The 18,818-nt window shown below is 46.1% G+C and overlaps 1 protein-coding gene across 8 annotated transcripts in view; it reads right to left on the reverse strand.

Annotated features, from left to right (window-relative positions):
• Positions 1-18,292, reverse strand: part of GRIA3 (glutamate ionotropic receptor AMPA type subunit 3) — a 144,326-nt gene extending 126,034 nt beyond the window's left edge. For 5 of the 8 annotated variants that reach the window (XM_087972150.1, XM_087972151.1, XM_087972149.1 and 2 more), the window contains exons 1-2: positions 17,882-18,290; positions 14,902-15,060 (exon numbers count right to left, since the gene is read on the reverse strand). In XM_087972150.1, coding sequence (XP_087828276.1) covers positions 14,902-15,060; positions 17,882-17,972 — 250 coding nt within the window. In that variant the 5' untranslated portion in view covers positions 17,973-18,290. Of the gene's footprint in view, positions 1-14,901; positions 15,061-17,881 lie in introns of all 8 variants that reach the window. The other 3 variants (XR_015750728.1, XM_087972153.1, XM_087972152.1) reach the window with 1 other exon arrangement.
• Positions 18,293-18,818: the final 526 nt, after the last annotated feature.

Here is an 18,818-nt window from a genome sequence, read left to right on the forward strand (position 1 = left end):
CCCACATACATTTTGGATGCAGGTAAGTGCAGGGCCTGCACAGAGGCTCGGGAGGGTGAAGAATGGGCTTCCCGGAAGTTCTGGAAGGCCAGAAATGGGCCCGTTTCCAGCTTCCAGAGAGCCTCCGGAGTCCGGGGAAGTCATTTTTACCCTCCCAGAGGCTTGATATAAGCCTCCGGAGCCCGGGGAGGGCAAAACTGCACACACACCCTGCCATGGCGCAGGAGGCCGACTAGGCCACACCTGTCAGAGTATATTCATGAACTGGAATAGAGCTTGGTACCAAGGTCAGCCAGTAAATAGGCATAGCAACTAAGTCAGCCCATGAGGATAGTTTGGAAACCGAAACTAGAATTAGCCTAGGCTGGAAACTGAAACTAAAACTAACCTAGGCGGGGCTCTGTATTATGAAGCTCTGCAGCTCTGAAGCTATGTTGAGCTCTGAGTCTGTCTATTGAAGAGGAAACTAATTTGCTTGCTTGCCAAAGTTGCTTGCAACATGTTTCTGTCTGAGTTTGTGGGAGAAATCTACAAGTGGTTTGTAAAATCTACTTATGTTTATAAGTATGTTAAATGAAGCATCAGCCATCTGTGTTTATTTTTCTGGCGCTGAATAATTGCTGCAAAACTCTCAGTAACATCCACCACGGCCACACCCACCCACCAACCGGGCAGAGTATCCATTGCTAAAAAATTTTTTTTTGAAGCCCACCCCTGGACACAATGGCACTTTCCGCTTCCTCTGTCAGAAAAGTGATCTCAACCGTGGCTGAAAACACAAAACCAGAAACAGGTTTTGCAGACAGACGTCACTCCCCTTTAAAGCTCAATTCAATGCAGAATAGAGCTTGGAGGTCTTCTAGTCCAGCCCCCCTGCTCAGCGGTGGAATTCAATTTTTTTTTACTACCGGTTCGGTGCGCGTGGCTTGGTGGACGTGGCAGGGGAAGGATACTGTAAAATCTCCAGTCAGAGGTGGGATTTGCCGGTTCTCCGAACTACTCAAAATTTCCGCTACTGATTCTCCACAACTAGTCAGAACCTGCTGAATATCCACCTCTGTCTCTGCTCAAGCCGGAGATCCTAAAGCACTTCACACAAGTGGCTGTCCAGTCTCTTCTTAAAAGCCTCCAGTGATGAAGCATCTACAGCTTCCGGTGGCAAGCTGTTCCACTGGTTAATTGTCCTCACTGTTAGGAAGTTTCACCTTAATTCCAGATTGCTTCTCTCCTTGATTAGTTTCCATCCATTGTTTCTTGTCTTGCTTTCTGGTGCTTTGGGAAATAAGTTGAACCCCCTCCCCTTCTTTGTGGCAGCTGCTCAGATACTGGAATACTGCTATCCTTTCACCAGAGGTGGTATTCAGCAGGTTCTGGCCAGTTCTGGAGAACCGGTAGTGGAAATTTTGAGTAGTTTGGAGAACCGGCAAATCCCACCTCTGACTGGCCCCGCCAATCCCATCTCTTCTCTGCCTCCTGAGTCCCAGTTGATTGGCTGGGTCTTCATTGGTTGCCCTGCACAGGAGAACGGAGCTGGAAAGCAGGTTAGTGGGGTGGGGAGGGAAGGGGGATTTTGCAGTATATCCTTCCCCCAGGAGTGGGGAGAGGATGGAGAGTTTACGCTTCAGTATCCTTCCCCCACCCATGCACTTCCACAGGCCTTCCCTCTGCTTGGAAAGCCTATGCTCCTAGTCCTCAGTGAGGTGCTTCTGCTGAGCTTCCTTCTTGATCAGATCCAATTGGAACTGAGCCAGCTGTTTGGCCAACTCTTTCCCGTGGTGGCTGCTTAGTTCCAACAACTGCTTCCTGTTGGGGCCCTAAGGAGTCTGGGTGGGCAGGTGAGGAGTGGTTGGGAGGGGACCAGTGGTGGAATTCAATTTTTTTTTACTGCCGGTTCTGTGGGCGTGGCTTGGTGGGTGTGGCAGGGGAAGGATACTGTAAAATCCCATTCCCTCCCCATTCCCTCCCCACCCCACTAACCTGCTTTCCAGCTCTGTTCTTCTGTGCAGGGCAACCAAAGAAGACCCAGCCGATCAGCTGGGATTCAATGGGAGGCGGAGAATAGATGGGGGTGGGGCCAGTCAGAGGCGGTATTTGCTGGTTCTCTAAACTACTCAACATTTCTGCTACCGGTTCTCCACAACTGGTCAGAACCTGCTGAATACCCACCTCTGGAGGGGAGGGGTGAGAAGAGCCTGACGAAGCACCCAATGTGAGTGACAACGAGTTGGCCATGCCCACCTAGTCACATGACCACCTAGCCATGCCCACCCAGCTGGTCATTGGGCAGATCATATTAGTGGTCCACAGGATTTAAAATTATGAATTTAGTGGTCCCTGATGTCTGAAAGATTGGTGACTCTTGATCTAGGAGAAGGAGCGGCAGAAGCTGGGGGTGGAATTAAAAGAGGGTTCAGCCTAGAATCTCTACATAGCCACAAGCAGATTAAAATCCAATCCCTTTCAAATTCTGTTGACCTTTACCTAACTCCAAGCAGGTACCAACTCAGAAGATTCCTGTGCGCTTTGTTTAACAATAAATAATTTAATTGGGTGCTTTGTGTGTGCATCTTTCATGCCTGACAGCCTCTTTGAGTAAACCAGGTGAAGAAACAGACACAGGAAATACGAGAATGCCACTCTAATGATATTTGGTACAATAACCAGGTTTGAAATTTCCTCTGTTTCCTCCCGCAGGAAAGATCAAACTGGGTTTCTATTGAGTTCTTTCTTATTTTCCCAAGCTACGTTTACGTTTTCAACTATTAGTTGCCACCTATTTTCTTCAGACTCATTCTTTGTCATCCTTTATCCCAAAGGCATTGGCAACTGTTTGCCTTCCAACAAGACTAAATGCCATCAGACTGGGTTGGAACAGTTGTGTGAGTACAACCCAGGCAAAATAATTATGAAATTGAACTTTATATAGACTAGATCTAAGCTCATCAGATCCAAAAGCCAGTGTTCTCCACTGCAGCAGAGACATATACGGAGAGAGGCGGTGGAATTAAGTGGCAGTGATGGGGTATGACAGTTCAATTAAAGTGAAGCGTGAAAAATAAACACCAGCGATTTTTTGTTACAGCAGTAATTGATGGCAACTGGCTTCGCAGTGTCAAATTCATTGTGGGAAGGGATGGAAAGCTACAATCTCTATTCAGGCCCAAATGATCAAACAAAGGTTTTGCTATATTTTTCAATTTAGCTCCATTTTGTTCTGGTGGTCTCTCTCTCTCTGAAATCCATGTTGAAGGATGGTGGCTACAAGTACCATTTAATTACAACAAAAACAAGGGCAAATCAAGAATTCAAGAGAGTGAATGGGAGATATGATAGCAATTGATAATGCCAGATCTGAGTTGTGGATAGGCTAGTTGGAATAACAACAACAGCAGCAAAAGAACTGGAGGAAGATAGCAAGATACAAAGACCTGCAAATAGAAAGGGAAACACTGTGGCAAAAGAAAGCAAAGATAGTACCAAGAGTCATAGGCAACTTGAATGTAATCCCAAAATATCTCAAGCACCACTTGAACATTTGGCATTGACAACTTCACTATCAGTCAGCTTTATTCGGAAGAGCTGCGATGATACCTTGAAGACCATCCAACAACTATATCTGCCTATCCCAGGTCCTTGGGGAGGGACTCAATAGGTGGACATAAATGTCAAATCCAGTTCAAACATCTGGATGACTGTTTGACTGATCATCATAATAACATTATAATAACATGTTTATTATAAAATATATTTGCTGCCAACCACTGGATTGTACCAGCTCCTCCTTTGTAGGCACCGCCTCCCACTAAATGGCAGTTTGAGATTTCTTCTTCTTTGGGTGAGCATTTACATTTATCTACACACATCACAAATGTGCTGTGTGAATAGACGTGGGAGACCTCCTCAGTTGACTAATTAATTTCATGGGAAGTTTCTTGAAGGGTGTCCTCATTTGTGTTATGACCAAAACCTCATTGCTTGAAGTCACAGTTTAACACTACGCTTGATGTTTTTGAAGCATGAAAAAGACTGCCACTGTGCTGCTCTTTTGATATTAGAAACCTAGATTATTTTTCCCCCCCTGCAATTGATGTTGTGGATTAATATCCAGTATCGGCATCTTCTTTGGCTGCTGATGAAAAGCAAAACACAAACACAGAAGAAAAAAATCGGGCCAAGGAAACACATTGTCGTGGTTATTTGAAGTATTGCAATGTCTAACCAAGTCCCTGTCGCTATTTCAGAACCACATGGACTGTCCAGAAGGTTTTCTGCCATTCTCCCAATGGGGTTTGTAGAGATTCTCAGACATCCACATCTTGGTTGTCCCAAAAGTGTTTTTTCAGAAGGCCACTGGACTTTCTTATCTTTTTCTTTCGAAGACATTTCACTTCTCTTCCAAGAAGTTTCTTCAGTTCTGACAGGATAGTGGGGAATGGAAGGATTGATACTCCTTTCAGACAGTTGGTCCTTTGCATCCCTTTTGAGGGTAATTGAAGCACTTGGAGGTTTATCTGTGTCCTCAGGGTCACCTGAGTAGTGCTAAAAGGATGCAAATGACCAGCTGTCTGCAAGGAATCTAAATCCTTCCATTCCTCACTATCCTGTCAGAGCTGAAGAAGCTTCTTGGATGAGAAGCAAAATGTCTTCAAAGAAAAAACAAGAAACTCCTGAAAAAGCATCTTTGGGACTCCCAATGGACTGGACCACCTAACTCTGTGTCAATAGAAGAGACTCTCTGTAGCTCAGGATTGAACTGTGGAGCCCTTGGTCGTCTCTGAACTTGGTTGTTGGTTGAAAGATGTTTCATTACCAGGCTGGGTAAGTTCTTCAGGGCCACTTACGTAGTTGGGTAACACAACATCTGCAAGAAAGCAGCCAAACTCAAAAAACACCAAGTTTTCCATGCAGAAAACTTCTCCATCAGTTTATTTCCTTCAGTGTGAAGCAAGAGATTTTGCTTCTAGCAGGTTTTTTTAAAAATGAAAAGAGAAGTTTGTAATGTTATTGGGCTATTTTCACTTCAAGGGGTGAAGTATATATCAAGGAGAATATACTAACTCTTCTGGCCATGTCATGATTTCTCCATAGTATCCAGATTTTTCTTCAAGGGAAGTTAAAAATGAAAGACATCCAGGCATGGCACTCTTTTCAAAGTGGAAAACAAGGCATCAGAAAGGCTTCTTAAGAAAAAGAAAGATATATAATAAATGCAGAGCTAACCACAGGATGTGGTTAAAAAAAACCAAGATAGCAACCCTGAAGACACAAGCAAAGCCCTATCTATTTTTATGAAGGCACACAACATTGAGTAGAGCTTTGATCCTACCGTTGTAACTGCCATCTTGATTTTTTGGACCATAGAGATGACAACCAGACAAGGAACATCATATTTCCTATCAACAACAAAAGGTCCAAACAAAAAACAAAAAACCCCACCATGGGGAGAATTTGGAAAGAATCTCTTAAACATCTGGAGAACAAGGAAGAAAAAAAATGGAAGATTCTCTTATGGAGCAGAGAACTTTAGAGGTATGGCAAGACTGATATCAACAAAGCCTTTGGACAACTCATATGGGCTCGAGGAAGGCTACTGCCCCAAATCAATTTGCTTCTTGGCTTGTTAACCCTACTTCCCCTCTCCTTTTGTTCCATGCAAAGCTGTCCACAAGAGAGATCTTGAAAAGTAGTAAACTGGCCAGTTTGAGCACTGCCATCCTTTGGCCAGGGGGGAGCCAGAGGTACAGGAAAAAGCTGTTTTGTCCATTGCCAGAAGAAACATCAATGCTGCAGCATCAAGTGAAGTGTTGCAGGACAAAGCGTGCCAAGAGGTAAATTGGTCTCTTCTGAGTCTTGGTTCACCAGCCTACCATGTATGGAGTTCCTAAAATGCCATCTCCGTAATGGGGAGCTGCAGATTTTTTTCCTACCTCCGTCCTTTACTAAAACGTCTACCTTCTGCAAGATGGATTGTAAATCACCCTCAAGGAGAATGGGTGAAGGGACGGAGCCCTGGCAACCTCATCCAAAACAAAGAGGACAGTGAGAACTACTCACAGCAAACAGACATAGGTCGAAAAACAAAAACACACCACCCAGGCACTTCTCCCTTTGTTTAGCAAAGATGACAGAACCACGGCAAAGAATGCAGACTGGTCCAGGGGTGTTAAGAAATACACACACAAAAGCACCCGAGTTAAGGACGTGTCCAAGAAAAACCTATTCCAAGCAATACTGTAGATTGACATCCTCTGCCTTTTGCAAAAAAGAACAGTTTTGTGGCTTGTATATTTTGGTAAAAAGACAGTCCCCTTTGCAGTTTGATTCTAAGGGGGAAATTAGCCACTTGAGCTTTACACCGGCTTCTCTAAACATTCCCTGTAAATAGTACGTGATCTAACAGTCCATTTCTTGGCCTTAAAGGTGTACAACATCTTTTTTTTCTTCTTTTTTTTTCTTTTGCAATGACAGTGCAGAAGGTGGAGGGGGGAGAGAGAGAGAAATATGCGATCTGCTTGCTAATGAGCTGACATTGCAGTGGCTTCAGGAATATGGTAGAGTACACTACGGGCGCAAACTAGAAAGAGACAGCAGCGGCATGCGAGAACTTGAAAGCATCCGTTCAAACCTCCATGGTATTCAAGGCTGATGGAGAAGTTAATTTAAATCCAGGGGGAGAAACAAGAAGGGAAATTAGACAGAGACCCACCAGTGATAAAGTTGGACATTTAAGCTGCCCTGTTGCAACATACTCCAGCAAAAGATGTCTCGCTCCATTGTGTGAGCCAAAACCCCCGCAATGTCTCAGCAACATCTACCTGCTGGCTCAGCCTTTGGTTACACAGGTTGGGGCTTATAAAGCAAGGTAGCTCCTTGCGCTCATCGGTGGCTTCTCTTTTCCTCCCTGAAGGACCATAAAAAGCTTCATCCTGCAGAGATCACTAACATCTAAATCACCTATAAGTAGGGGAGAAAAACCCAAACGGGGGTCTTTCCCTGAAGCATTTCTGCTTGTCCATCACATCTCCCAAAATAGGCAAAGCATCAACAGCTGAGACAGGACGAACCATCACAGAGACTCAACTGGACGAGGAAAAGAATATGTTTTGACAAAATAATAATCATGACAATAACACTTAGCTTTACAGCCCTCTCTAAGTGGTTTACAGAGTCAGCATATTGGCCTCAACAATCTGAGTCCTCATTTTAGCCACTTCAGAAGGATGGAGGACTGAGTCAACCTTGAGCCCATGAGGATTGAACTCCTCACAGCGGGCAGAGTTCACAATAGCAATAGTACTTAGACTTATATGCCATTTCTCAGTGCTAGGCAGCCTTCTCTAAGCGGTATACAGAATCAGCCTCTTGCCCCCAACAATTGGGGTCCTCATTTTACCCACCTTGGAAGGAGGGAAGGCTGAGTCAACCTTGAGTCTGGTGAGATTCGAACTGCCAATTTGCAGGCAGCCGGCAGTCAGCAGAAGTAGTCTGCAGTACCGCCCGCTAACCACTGTGCCACTGTGGCTCACAGTGTTGGGTTGTTGTTGTTTTCAGCCTCCAAAATGTTCCTTCTCCGTCTTTTTCAAAATTATCCTATTTCAGAAATGCCCCAAGTTACAGCAGACTAGACACCCTAATCTCAGAGGGAAGTTTCCTTTCTGAGACAGCAAGGACCAGGTTCACCCAAGATGCTAAGCCAAAAGTTGTGGACCAAACCACGATGGCGTGTTCCATAAGGCACGGTTGAACAAAGACAGGATTTGCAACATCACAGCCATGGTTACATCCTTACTTGAGCTGACATCATGGGGTGAATTCAATCTTAGAAAACATTCTTAAAATAAAATTTAATTTTTTTTTAGTTCAACCATCCTGAAACCAACCCGTTCTTCATTTTCTGTCATTCCGATTCCAGCATGGATCTGTGTTTCTTCAGTCTCTGTTGGAATCACTCTCGTTTGTTTAGTTGACAAATGTATAGGGATGCCCATCAACTAAAGGGAATTCTGGGAGCGAACCAAGAATAAAAGCACAATACAATTATCCACTGAATTATCAACAAGAATTAAAGTTAGAAAGCCACCACTGAAGCTCCAATAAAAGTCACTTCCATAGATCAACCACACCATGCCAGCAACATGCACCTTTCCATGTTGAAGAATAGTCAACTGATAGACACTGATTCATGTGGTAGAAATGTTGGTAAGGGGCAGCAAAACACATTAAGTTCTCCCTTAGATTTGGTAGGTGTGGCTTGCTATCCTACTATTGGAGTGGAAGAAAGATTCAACCGTCATCCATTGAATTTTTGTATCTGGGTTGAGGCTTGGGTCTACCTGCTTCCCCTCCGACCTCAAGCAGCAAATTCATCAGATTGTCCACATGGTAAAACTTTGAGTTCATTCTTTACATGGCCCATCTCAAGATGTTAATGGGTAAGATATTGATATGGTCCAACAGGAGACTTTTGGCCCTCTAATTCTGACAAACAATCCCAGAGTTCCCTAGGAAAGTTTAAGGGCAACATGTATCAACAAGCAGCGGCTGTTAAAACATCTACCAGTTGCAAATCTAAGGCACATTGGAAACAATCCTTGAGGAATGATAAGAAGCCACTTGGCCATGAGAAGAAAAGCATCTGTAGAGAGACAGTTCAATGTAGGGGTTAAGGCACCAGACTAGAAAGCAAGAGACCATGAGTTCAAATCCCATCTTAGTCATGAAAGCCTGGGAGGGTGACTTTGGACAAATTACCAGGAAATGGTGAATTCTAGTTTTCCCTTAAGCATTAAAACTAGCTGGGTGACTTTGGTCCAATCACCAGGAGATGGTGAGTTCTAGTCCCGCCTTAGGCATGAAAGCCAATGGATGACTTTGGTCCAATCATTGGGAGACTGTGAGTTCTAGTCCCCCTTTAGGTATGAAAGCTGTCTGGATGATCTTGGGCCAGTCATTCTCTTTTAGCCCAACTCCCCTCAGGAGTTGCTGTTATGGGCAGAACAAGGAAGAAAGTGTGTTGAATATGTTTGCCACCTTGAGTTATTTGTAAAAATAATACAGGCAGAAGAGACACAAATAAATAAATAAAATCATAAGTCAGATTAACCCATCAGGCTTGGCAACCACTAGCTCATTTGTAGAAAGGCAGGGCATCACCCTTGGCATACGACTATAAATATCTCCTGATGTTTCAAAAACAATTGCTTTCAGGTTTGGCACGAATAGCCTCCATTTGGATCATTTATCTGTAGCTGCAGAACCTTAAACATTCCATATCCAGGCCCACAAACAACATGTCCACCATCACCTACCATCTATAATACATCATCGTTTTACCCCAAGAAGGTCAGCATTCCCAACTTTTCTTCTATGCCCTTGGCCAACAGATACTGCTGTGCCTCAAATAGGGTGGCAAAGGATTGGCACAGAGAGACAATTTGGGGCTGTTTTCCACTTGCTCACAAAAAGTTAGAACTGGGCCCCATCTGCTTTAAACCCATTTGTCTGATGAGGAGCAATTGCCAAGTGGATAGAAATGTCATCTTTCTCCTGAACAATTTAAGGCATCCGCTGCCATACAAGACTGACTAATTTGAGCATGAAAAACAGATGGCAGTTCTAACAATCACGTTGATCTATGAGGAGTCACCTACTCAAAGGCATTGGACCCACAAATACTAAGAACACTTAAATAAAACAATACGGCCACTAGGTTTATGACTTCTTGAGAAAAGTCATCTGGCCCCAACCCGAAAAAGAGGATAATAGGATAGCATCTCTCTGATCTCACCCAGCAGAAGACTTCTACAAGTCTTCTAGTAGCAACTTTCTAAATAACAGAATAACAGTTGGAAGGGACCTTGGAAGTCTTCCAATCCAAACACCCTACTCAAGCAGGAGACACTATACCATTCCAGACAAGTAGCTGTCCACTCTCTTCTTGAAAACCACCAGTGATGGAGCATCCACAGTTTCTGGAGTCAAGTCATCCCACAGATGAATCGTTCTGTTTTCCTTGTTTTTCAAGGTTGCTTGGTTAATGTCCCTAACTCTCATCAGCACACCAATGCTCACAGATGATGATGTTGTATTCCATATTTCTCAGACATGGGTTCCTTAATAATAACAGTAGAACAATAATAACAATCGATGCCCATTTTAATACATCACCATGATTAAACACTAAATTAAACCATGGCAATTTCCAGAACCCCGGATTATCGGCAAATTGTAATAATCTATGGATTCCTCAGATTAAGGAAATATAGCTGCATAGTTGGACAAGTAGAGATTATCCCAGTAGAACATAACCTACAGCTAGAGATGAGCCAGAATGCTGTATTGTAATAGGAACCAATATTTATCACATCTGCAATTCACTGCTGAAATCAAACCTATTTGTCCCACAGTTTTTATGCTGCTGTCTTCAAATTGGGTGAAACAAAAGTTGAGTTTCGAACACATAGCTAGATTCAGACATACTACATCTCAAAAGAGGGTTATGCTAAGTGCTTAAAATATAAGAATGAGGTGTAGTTTAAGAAAACATGTGCCCCAAATGCCTATGATGCACATAAGATAAATAAACCTATGATGCAAGTTCTAAAGCTAACTAAGAATTTACAGTGAATTCCCACCAATAGTTTAAGGAAGGACTGAGGTACAGCCCAAATATCTTTCCTCTTCTTCTTCCTTAAGAGTAGGGTTAGCATCCTTGATGCAGAACCCACAGCCAAGTAGATGCATGAGGCTCTACTGGTAGAGGAGAAGGTCTACTATGGCCTTCAAAGGTTTCCAGATGTGGCCATTGCAACATCAGCCCAACAGAAATAAACGAGGGATCATTTCAGGTCTGCATATTCCTCTGAACAAAATAATAATAATAATAAGACCCAAGATACACAAACCACATCTGCTAACACAATTCTGAATTCAAACCCACTTCGCTATGTTCACAACACGCACTGAAGCCTCCAGATCAAATGAACCCATTTTCTGGATTCCCACAATCCACTGAACCACAAATAAATCAGGTTCACACAACATGTTCAGCCTTGCCAAACTTTCTCATCACTCTTCTAGGCCACTCTGAGTAAACGCGCTTTGGCTTTAGATGTAAGGAAATACACACAGATTGTAGGCCGAGCAAGATTCAAAATCCAATATCATGTCTCTGTTGTTGTTGTTGTTGTTGTTATTATTATTATTATTATTATTATTATTATTATTATTATTATTATTATTATTATTATTATTAGGTCACATGTAGCAAGGAAAGCGAAAGCATTGTCACAGTAAGTCAAGTAACACTGCTGAGTATATAAATAGAATACAGTTCAATTTCAGGTTGATTGGCCCTGTTTAAATATCACTCTATTTCAGAGTAGCATTTGAAGCATCACTCTTCTCCATAAGAGTGGTTAATAACAAATTTGCCAGGATTGGGGTTAGATGGCAGGGGAACTAATTTAGAATATCAACAAAAGTCCACAGATTGTTATTGATTATAGTTGTATTTCCACTGTCATAAAATTCATGAGATCCTTTGACTTGAGGAGTCAAAAATAATCTGGCTAGTTTCAAAAATTGTGTTTCTCAATTTGGAGAGACCTCAGGAAAGTTTGTTTGGTTTTGTTTTTTTTACTCAGAAAAGTCATTCAAAAGAGTGGTTGGTGGGTTAGGGGCTCCAGAATCTTCTGGAAGGCCCTCTTGAAGTATGTTTCTAGGAGGCATTAGATTACAGGAAGTTTGATTCATTATGTCCAGAAGTGTTTGCTCCTGAGCACCTCTCAGTGATATAAATCCACACACATTTAAAAAGATGGCTTCGGTTTGAAACATCAAATTAGGTTGATTCCATCTTGTAAAGAAATTCCAGGGGGAAAAGGCTTTTGTCCCTAGAAAAAAAGCCTTTGAAATTCAGATATGATTTGGTCACATCTGATCTGAGCCAATCCAATCCAGAAAATGTATTTGAGTTGGCTGTCCAACCAGATCTCATTTAAAAAGGATTGAATCTTTGCCTGGTCTCATCAAACTCTAAATATAGATATAATTTGTGTTGGGTATCTTAATGGTCTCTCTCCCTCCCTCTCGCCCTCTCCCTCCCCCCCTCTCTTCCTCTCTTTCTCTCCCTCCCTCTCTCTCCCTCTCTCTCCAGCTCTCTCTCCTTCTCCCCCTCCCTCCCTCTCTTTCTCTCTCCCTCTCCCCCTCTCCTCTCTTTCTCTCCCTCCCTCTCTCTCCAGCTCTCTCTCTCCTCCCTCTTCCCCCTTTCTCCCTCCCTCCTACTCTCCCTCTCTCTCCCTCTCTTTCTCTCCCTCCCTCTCTCTCCAGCTCTCTCTCCTTCTCCCCCTCCCTCCCTCTCTTTCTCTCTCCCCCTCTCCTTCTCTCTTTCTCTCCCTCCCTCTCTCCTCCCTCTTCCCCCTTTCTCCCTCCCTCCTACTCTCCTCTCTCCCCCTCTCTTTCTCTCCCTCCCTCTCTCCAACTCTCTCTCCCTCTCCCCACTCTTTCCTCTCTTTCTCTCCCTCCCTCTCTCTCAGCTCTCTCTCTCCTCCTCTTCCCCTCTCTCCCTCCTCCCTCTCTCCTCTCTCCCTCTCTTTCTCTCCCTCCCTCTCTCTCCAACTCTCTCTCCCTCTCCCTACTCTTTCCCTCTCTTTCTCTCCCTCTGTCTCTCTCTCCCCCCCCCTCTGGAATTTTGACCATGTGATTGCAGGGATGCTGCAAGGGGCCTAAGTGTAAGATGCTTTTTTTCAGCCCAGTCATTACTTTGGACATTAAATGAAGGGTTGTAAGTTGAGGTCTACCTTTAGTCCATAGGAGCTCCATGAGAGATTGGAGATTGACTTTCAAATTCCAATACTGAGCAATATTCAGACAAGTCCTATTCAACCTTAGCCTATCCTGGAGTGGGATACTGGTGTTATGGGGATAACCCAATTGCAACTGGGAAGAAGGGGTAAATATAAGTGTCACCCTGTTTAAATTTCAATTTAAAAAGGCATTATTTCGAGACAGCAAAGATCCTGGGGAATCTTCTGTTCTTAGCTTCTTTAAACAAAGTTTGGCCATTTGGAGCAAGGCTGTGAAAACAGGTCGATTTGATCTACTGCTCTGCCACAAAGCGGGGTAACATTAAAAAAAAAAAAAGCATATGTGTATACACTTGTATGCATGTAAATCCTTACAAGCAAAGTAATTCAATAGAACTGGAACTTGCAACTTTCTCTATGCTAAAGTCTACAGGGGTACCTGCTAAGATGGGTGTCTGATCATTCACATGACTGGAGGGAACGATATTGCCTCAGTGGACTGGGGGCACCACATAGCCCCTCTCAGTGGAGTTGGAAGGGACCTTGGAGGTCTTCTAGTCCAACCCTCCCTGCTCAAGCAGGAGATCCTAACACCATTCCAGACAAATGGCTGTCCAGCCTCTTCTTCAAAGCCTCCAGTGATGGAGCACCCACAACCTTTGAAGGCGAGCTGTTCCATTGGTTTTATCTCACTGTCAAGACATTTCTCCTTAGTTTGCTTCTCTCCTTGACGTGTTTCCACCCATTGCTTCTTGGCCTGCCTTTAGGTGCTTTGGAGAATAGCTTGACTCCCTCTTCTTTGTGGCAGCCCCTGAAAGATTGGAAGACTGCTATCATGTCATCTCTTATCCTTCTCTTCCCTAGACTAGCCATGCCCAGTTCCTGCAACCGTTCTTTGTATTGTTTTATCCGCCATTCCCCTAATCATCTTGGTTGCTCTTTTCTGCACTCCTTCCAGAAGAAACTGACTTCATTTACAACTTATCCATTCATCTCTCATTCTCAAATTGGCTAGGCCCTGAAGTAAGAGACCCCCAGCCTTTGGTCCTAACCCCCACTCCTTTACCCTCAAACTAACCTCTACTGACCTCACCCCATTCCTAAGAGGCCTGTAAGGGGCGTGCGTAAGTGCACAATCGTGCTGACCATCCCTGTCCTATTGTCCCCAATTATTAGTTTCTATTTCTTACATTTAAACTATGTTTACTCTTATTTCTATTGCAATGTAAGTTTTTGACCAAATTAATAAATAAAATAAAGATACAAATCCATATCTGTATCGATATTCCTGCTCCCAAATCAAAACATGAAGATGGGACATTCCTGACTGGACCTGAAGTATCGGCTGCAGTGTATCAAACACCAATTGATTTGTTTTCCTTAACCCTACTACTTCATCCCCTCTCTTTTTTTAATCGCTCAGAAAAGCCTCAAAAGAAAAAAGGGGGAAAAACTGAGTATACATCTGTGGTGCTAATTTTTTTCCCTTCCTTTCCAGCTCATCAAGCTTTCTACACCATTTCTCTGCCTGCCCTCCAGTTCCTAGGGCATCCATCAGTTTGCACTGCCTCCTCTCTCACACACACACACACACACACAAACACATGTGCACATGCGCACACACACTCTCTGCAAGAAGAAAAGCTATTTTAAGGCAGAAAAGGGGCAAAAATCCATCCTCCCTGTATCATGCCAAGGTCACTTTAAAAACCAACCGCCTCAACATATTAGTTGTAAAATAATGCTCCCTACCAATACTGCACATCCATTTATATAAACCCCAACAATGAGTGTATGTGTCTTTTATTTGCCTTGATCTTCCAAAGGCTTAAGAGGAAGGAAGAGAAAGCTAGTCCACATTCTGCCGGTAAGAATCAACCCATTTTTGTTGTTGTTGTTGTAAAGGGCACGCCGGAAGCCCTGCGAAATAAATTAATTTCTCCCTACGTTGGGCTGTTTTGCAACACAGTCCTCTAGTTTATTGTCCCGCAGCATTGGATGTTGGGGCAGAAAGAGGAGGACGGAGGAAGAGAAGAGGGTGTGAAACTGAAGCAGGGACGTGGGATTGTTAAGGAAAACCCAGGCAGCTACTCACATGCGTTGGTGACCGAAAAACTGTTCGAGGAGTCCAGGTGATCCACATGGTAGTTCAAATGGAACGGCTTCTCTGTGAAATTTTGGTTGGTGTTGTACAACTGCACAGCAAATCGGAAGGCGCTGTGTTCCTGGACAGTGTTTCTCATGAAAAGTCCTCCTGTAATGGAGAAGGCAGAGAGTATATGTATTTTTGTTTGGTTTGGTTTGGTTTGTTTTTAAGCTGGGGATGGGAGGGGAGAACAGAAGGATCTTCTTGTTTCAACTACTGGAGAAGGCGTTTATGATTAGCCAAGAGCACATTTCATGTCAAAAATGAGCACAGTACATAGATATGTGTCCACAGATTTTTTTTCCTCTCTCTCTCTCTCTTTCTCCCCCCTCTCTCCCCCTCCCTCTCTCTTTCTCTCCTCTCCCTCCTTTCTCTCCCTCCTTTCTCTCTCTCTCTTCCTCTCTCTGTCTCTCTGTCTCTGTTTCTCTCTCTCTCCCTCCCCCTCTCTCTCCTCTCTCTCTCTCTCCCCCCTCTCCCCTCTCTCTCCCTCCCTCTCTCTCCCTCTCTGCCTCTCTCCCTCTGTCTCTCCCCTCTCCTCTCTCTCCCTCCCTCTCCTTCTCTTACCTCTGTCCTCTGTCCCCCTCTCTCTCTCTCTCTCCCTCTCCCTCCCTCTCCTTCTCTTACCCTCTCTCTTCTTCTCCCTCCCTCTCCCTCTCTCCCTCTCTCTCTCCCTCCCTCTCTCTCCCTCTCTCTCTCCCTCCCTCTCCTTCTCTTACCCTCTCTCTCTTCTCTCCCTCTCTCTCTCCCTCCCTCTCCTTCTCTTACCCTCCCTCTCCTTCTCTTACTCTCTCTATCCCTCCATCTCCCTCTCTCCTTCTCTCTCTCCATCTCTCTCTCCCCTCTCTCCTCCTCCCTCCTCTCCTCTCTCTCTCTCACACACACACACATACACACAGAGTCCTTCTCTTTCTTAGACTAGACATGCCAGTATGATTTAGCCTCCACAACTCTGATCATGTTTAGGTGGGTGGCATGGATTAGAGCTACGAGAGGAAAAAATAATAACAGTTCACTTTTCCTTATTTCCTTATCCAGCCCATCCACCCAAACTCGTTTTTGGTGTAACAGCAGGAACACAAAGCTGCCCCCCCCTCAACACATCCCCCTGGTGTGTTCTTTCTGAGGTGCATGTGGGGGGGAGGGAATGAAAAATAAATAAATAAGATAGAGCTGGGAAGGAGGGGGCGCAAACCCCAAGAGGTAAAAAACGCTCCACAAACAAAATGCTATTTTTAAATACGGCTTGGCATTTTCCAGCGCCCCAGAAGAATCCAAGTGGGCAGGGAGTCGGGTTTTTTTTTTTTTTTTTTTTGCACTCCTACACACAGAACAGTTTTTAAACACACACATACACACACACGCACGCACGCAGGCACACATTTGCTGCAGCAGCACGGCTGCGATGCAGGCAGACAAGGCGCAGATTATTTCCCTCCTCCACCTGCACTCTCCCGCCTTCCCTCCCCCGCCACAGGTTTTGGCTGGGCACCCCATGCCAGCTTGGGGCGGGGGGGAGGGAGGGGAAGGGCACCCCATGAATGCTTCATCTTATTTGTGTCTGGCACATCGGGTTCTCTTGCCCCCTCCTCTCTCTCCCGGAGAGCCAAGCCTGGATTTTTTTTGCAGCCAAAAAAAAAAAAAAAAGGCCAGGGCACAAAACCAAAATTTCTTTGCAGGACCCTGGACAGCTCCTGGAGTTGGGTTCCAAATCGACGCCTCATCGGGGCTGGGTTCAAAATCCCTAAAAGTTTCAAAGGGAAAAAGCGGGGGGGGGGGGGTGAACGGTCGGTGGGCTTGGAAGCATGGAAGGGAGAAAATAATCCCACAGAAGTTTTGTTCTGGAATTCTCCCTGAACAAGCATCCTCTTGTTTTTGGACCCAAGCAGCAAACGGCCTCAGAAAAAGAAAGAAAGAAAGAAAGAAAGAAAGAAAGAAAGAAAGAAAGAAAGAAAGAAAGAAAGAAAGAAAGAAAGAAAGAAAAGCTCAACAACTTCAAGCCGAGGTCCGCCTGCGGGCGTCCAAACGATCCCGGACAGCATTCAAGGCCAGCGCATCCCTGCTCCCCCCAAAAAAAACCCCTAGCTCCCCCCTCTCCCTGGTTCATTTTATCACTCCATTGAGATTCCCTGGTCGGATCGATTTCCTCCCCCCCACCCCCCAGTTCGGAGTAAGTCTCCATTTCCATTTCAATTCTAACCGCTAGCAAGTCCCTCCGTTATTGCAGCCCAGGGCGGGAAGAGAGTGGAGGAAGGAGAGAGAGAGAGAGAGAAGAGAGAGAGAGGGAGAGAGAGAGAGAGAAGGGAGAGAGAGAAGGAGAGAGAGAGAGAGAAGGAGAGAGAGAGAGAGAGAGAGAGAGAGAGAGAGAGAGAGAAGGAGAGAGAGAGAGGAGAGAGAGGGAGGGAGAGAGAGAGAGAGAGAGAGAGAAGGAGAGAGAGAGAGAGAGAAGAGGAGAGAGAGAGAGAGAGAGAAGGAGAGGAGAGAGGGGGAGAGAGAGAGAAAGAGAAAGAGAAGAGAGAGAGAGGAGAGAGGAGAGGAGAGAGAGAGAGAGAAGGAGAGGAGAGAGGAGGGAGAGAGAGAAAGAGAAAGAGAAGGAGAGAGAGAGAGAGAGAGAGAGGAGAGAGAGAGAGAGAGGAGAGGAGAGAGGGAGGAGAGAAGAGAAAGAGAAGAGAGAGAGAGAGAGAGAGAAGGAGGAGAGAGGGAGAGAGAGAGGGAGAGAGAGAAAGAGAAAGAGAGGAGGGGGAGGCAGGGAGAGAGAAGGAGAGAGAGAGTTGGATGGGGAGTTTTCAGGCGGAGCAAGCAACAAGCCCCCCCTCCCCAAGCTTTCACCCCACACTTCACCTGAGGATGAGGAGGATGGAGAGGAAGACCGTGCCAGTTGGGGAAGGGGAGATAGGGAGATGGCGGGGGGGGAGAAAGGCCCGCTTCTCACCTATGCTGATGGTGTTGGGAAAGCCGGCGAGCGAGGGGTCCAGGAGCCCCAGGAGCAGGAGGAGGACCGTGGCAGCCCCGCGTTGCCCCATGGTGCCTCTGGGCGCGTGTCGACTGCTGGCCCCTTGCGCGGCGGCGGCGGCTGTTGCTGCTGCTGCTGCTGCTGCTGCTACCACCACCCAGCTAGCCGGGCCGGCATCGGCGCAACCGCGGGGCGGTGTGCAGGGAAGAAGGTGGGGTGGGGGCGCCTCCGGGAGGCCCCCCTCTCCGCCCCGCGTTGCTTTACGCCCCTCCTTCGCCAGCCTCCAGCCCCGGGAGGGATCCGACGCGTCCTGCCCGGCAGCGGAGTGCGGGGGAGGCTCTCTTCGCTTTCCCCGCGTGGAAGGATGGAGGGAAGGAAGGCAAGGCAGGGAAGGAAGGAAAGAAGGAGGGAAGGATGGATGGAAGGATGGGAAGGAAGGAAGGAAGGAGGAGGAGGCACGCTGGCCCGCCCCCTCTTTCCTCCCTCCCTCCTTCCTGCCCTCCCTCCGCCTGGCTGCCTGCCCACCCGCGGATCGGGTCACGCGGGGAGCTCCGGGTCGGGCTGAAACTTCTATTCGCCGCCGCCGCCGCCGCTTCGTTCCTTGGCGCAGAACTGCGGCGCGGCGCCTGGGGCTGGCTCGGGCTGGGGGGCGCCGCGGCGGAGGAGGCTGCCGAGCGAAGAGCTGCAATGGATGGGTGGAGGTTTGGCAGAGGGGTGGGGACGGCTAACCAGCCAGCCTCGGGGCTCACGTGGATCTCGCTTTTGAAAGCTGCGGGGGGCTTCGGGCACCCAGCGCCACTGCCGCCTAAAAGCCTGCTCTGGGGGAGAGGAGGAGGAGGAGAGGGTATGAGCGGGGACGGCAAGGGGAGGGTTGGCTGGGTTCCCCACGTCGCCCTCGGCTCGGCTTTACTTGAGA

The sequence above is a fragment of the Notechis scutatus genome, chromosome 10 (genome assembly GCF_049901735.1).
Source record: "Notechis scutatus isolate UNSWTSFEM ecotype Mainland chromosome 10, rNotScu1.2, whole genome shotgun sequence".
Lineage (NCBI taxonomy): Eukaryota > Metazoa > Chordata > Lepidosauria > Squamata > Elapidae > Notechis > Notechis scutatus.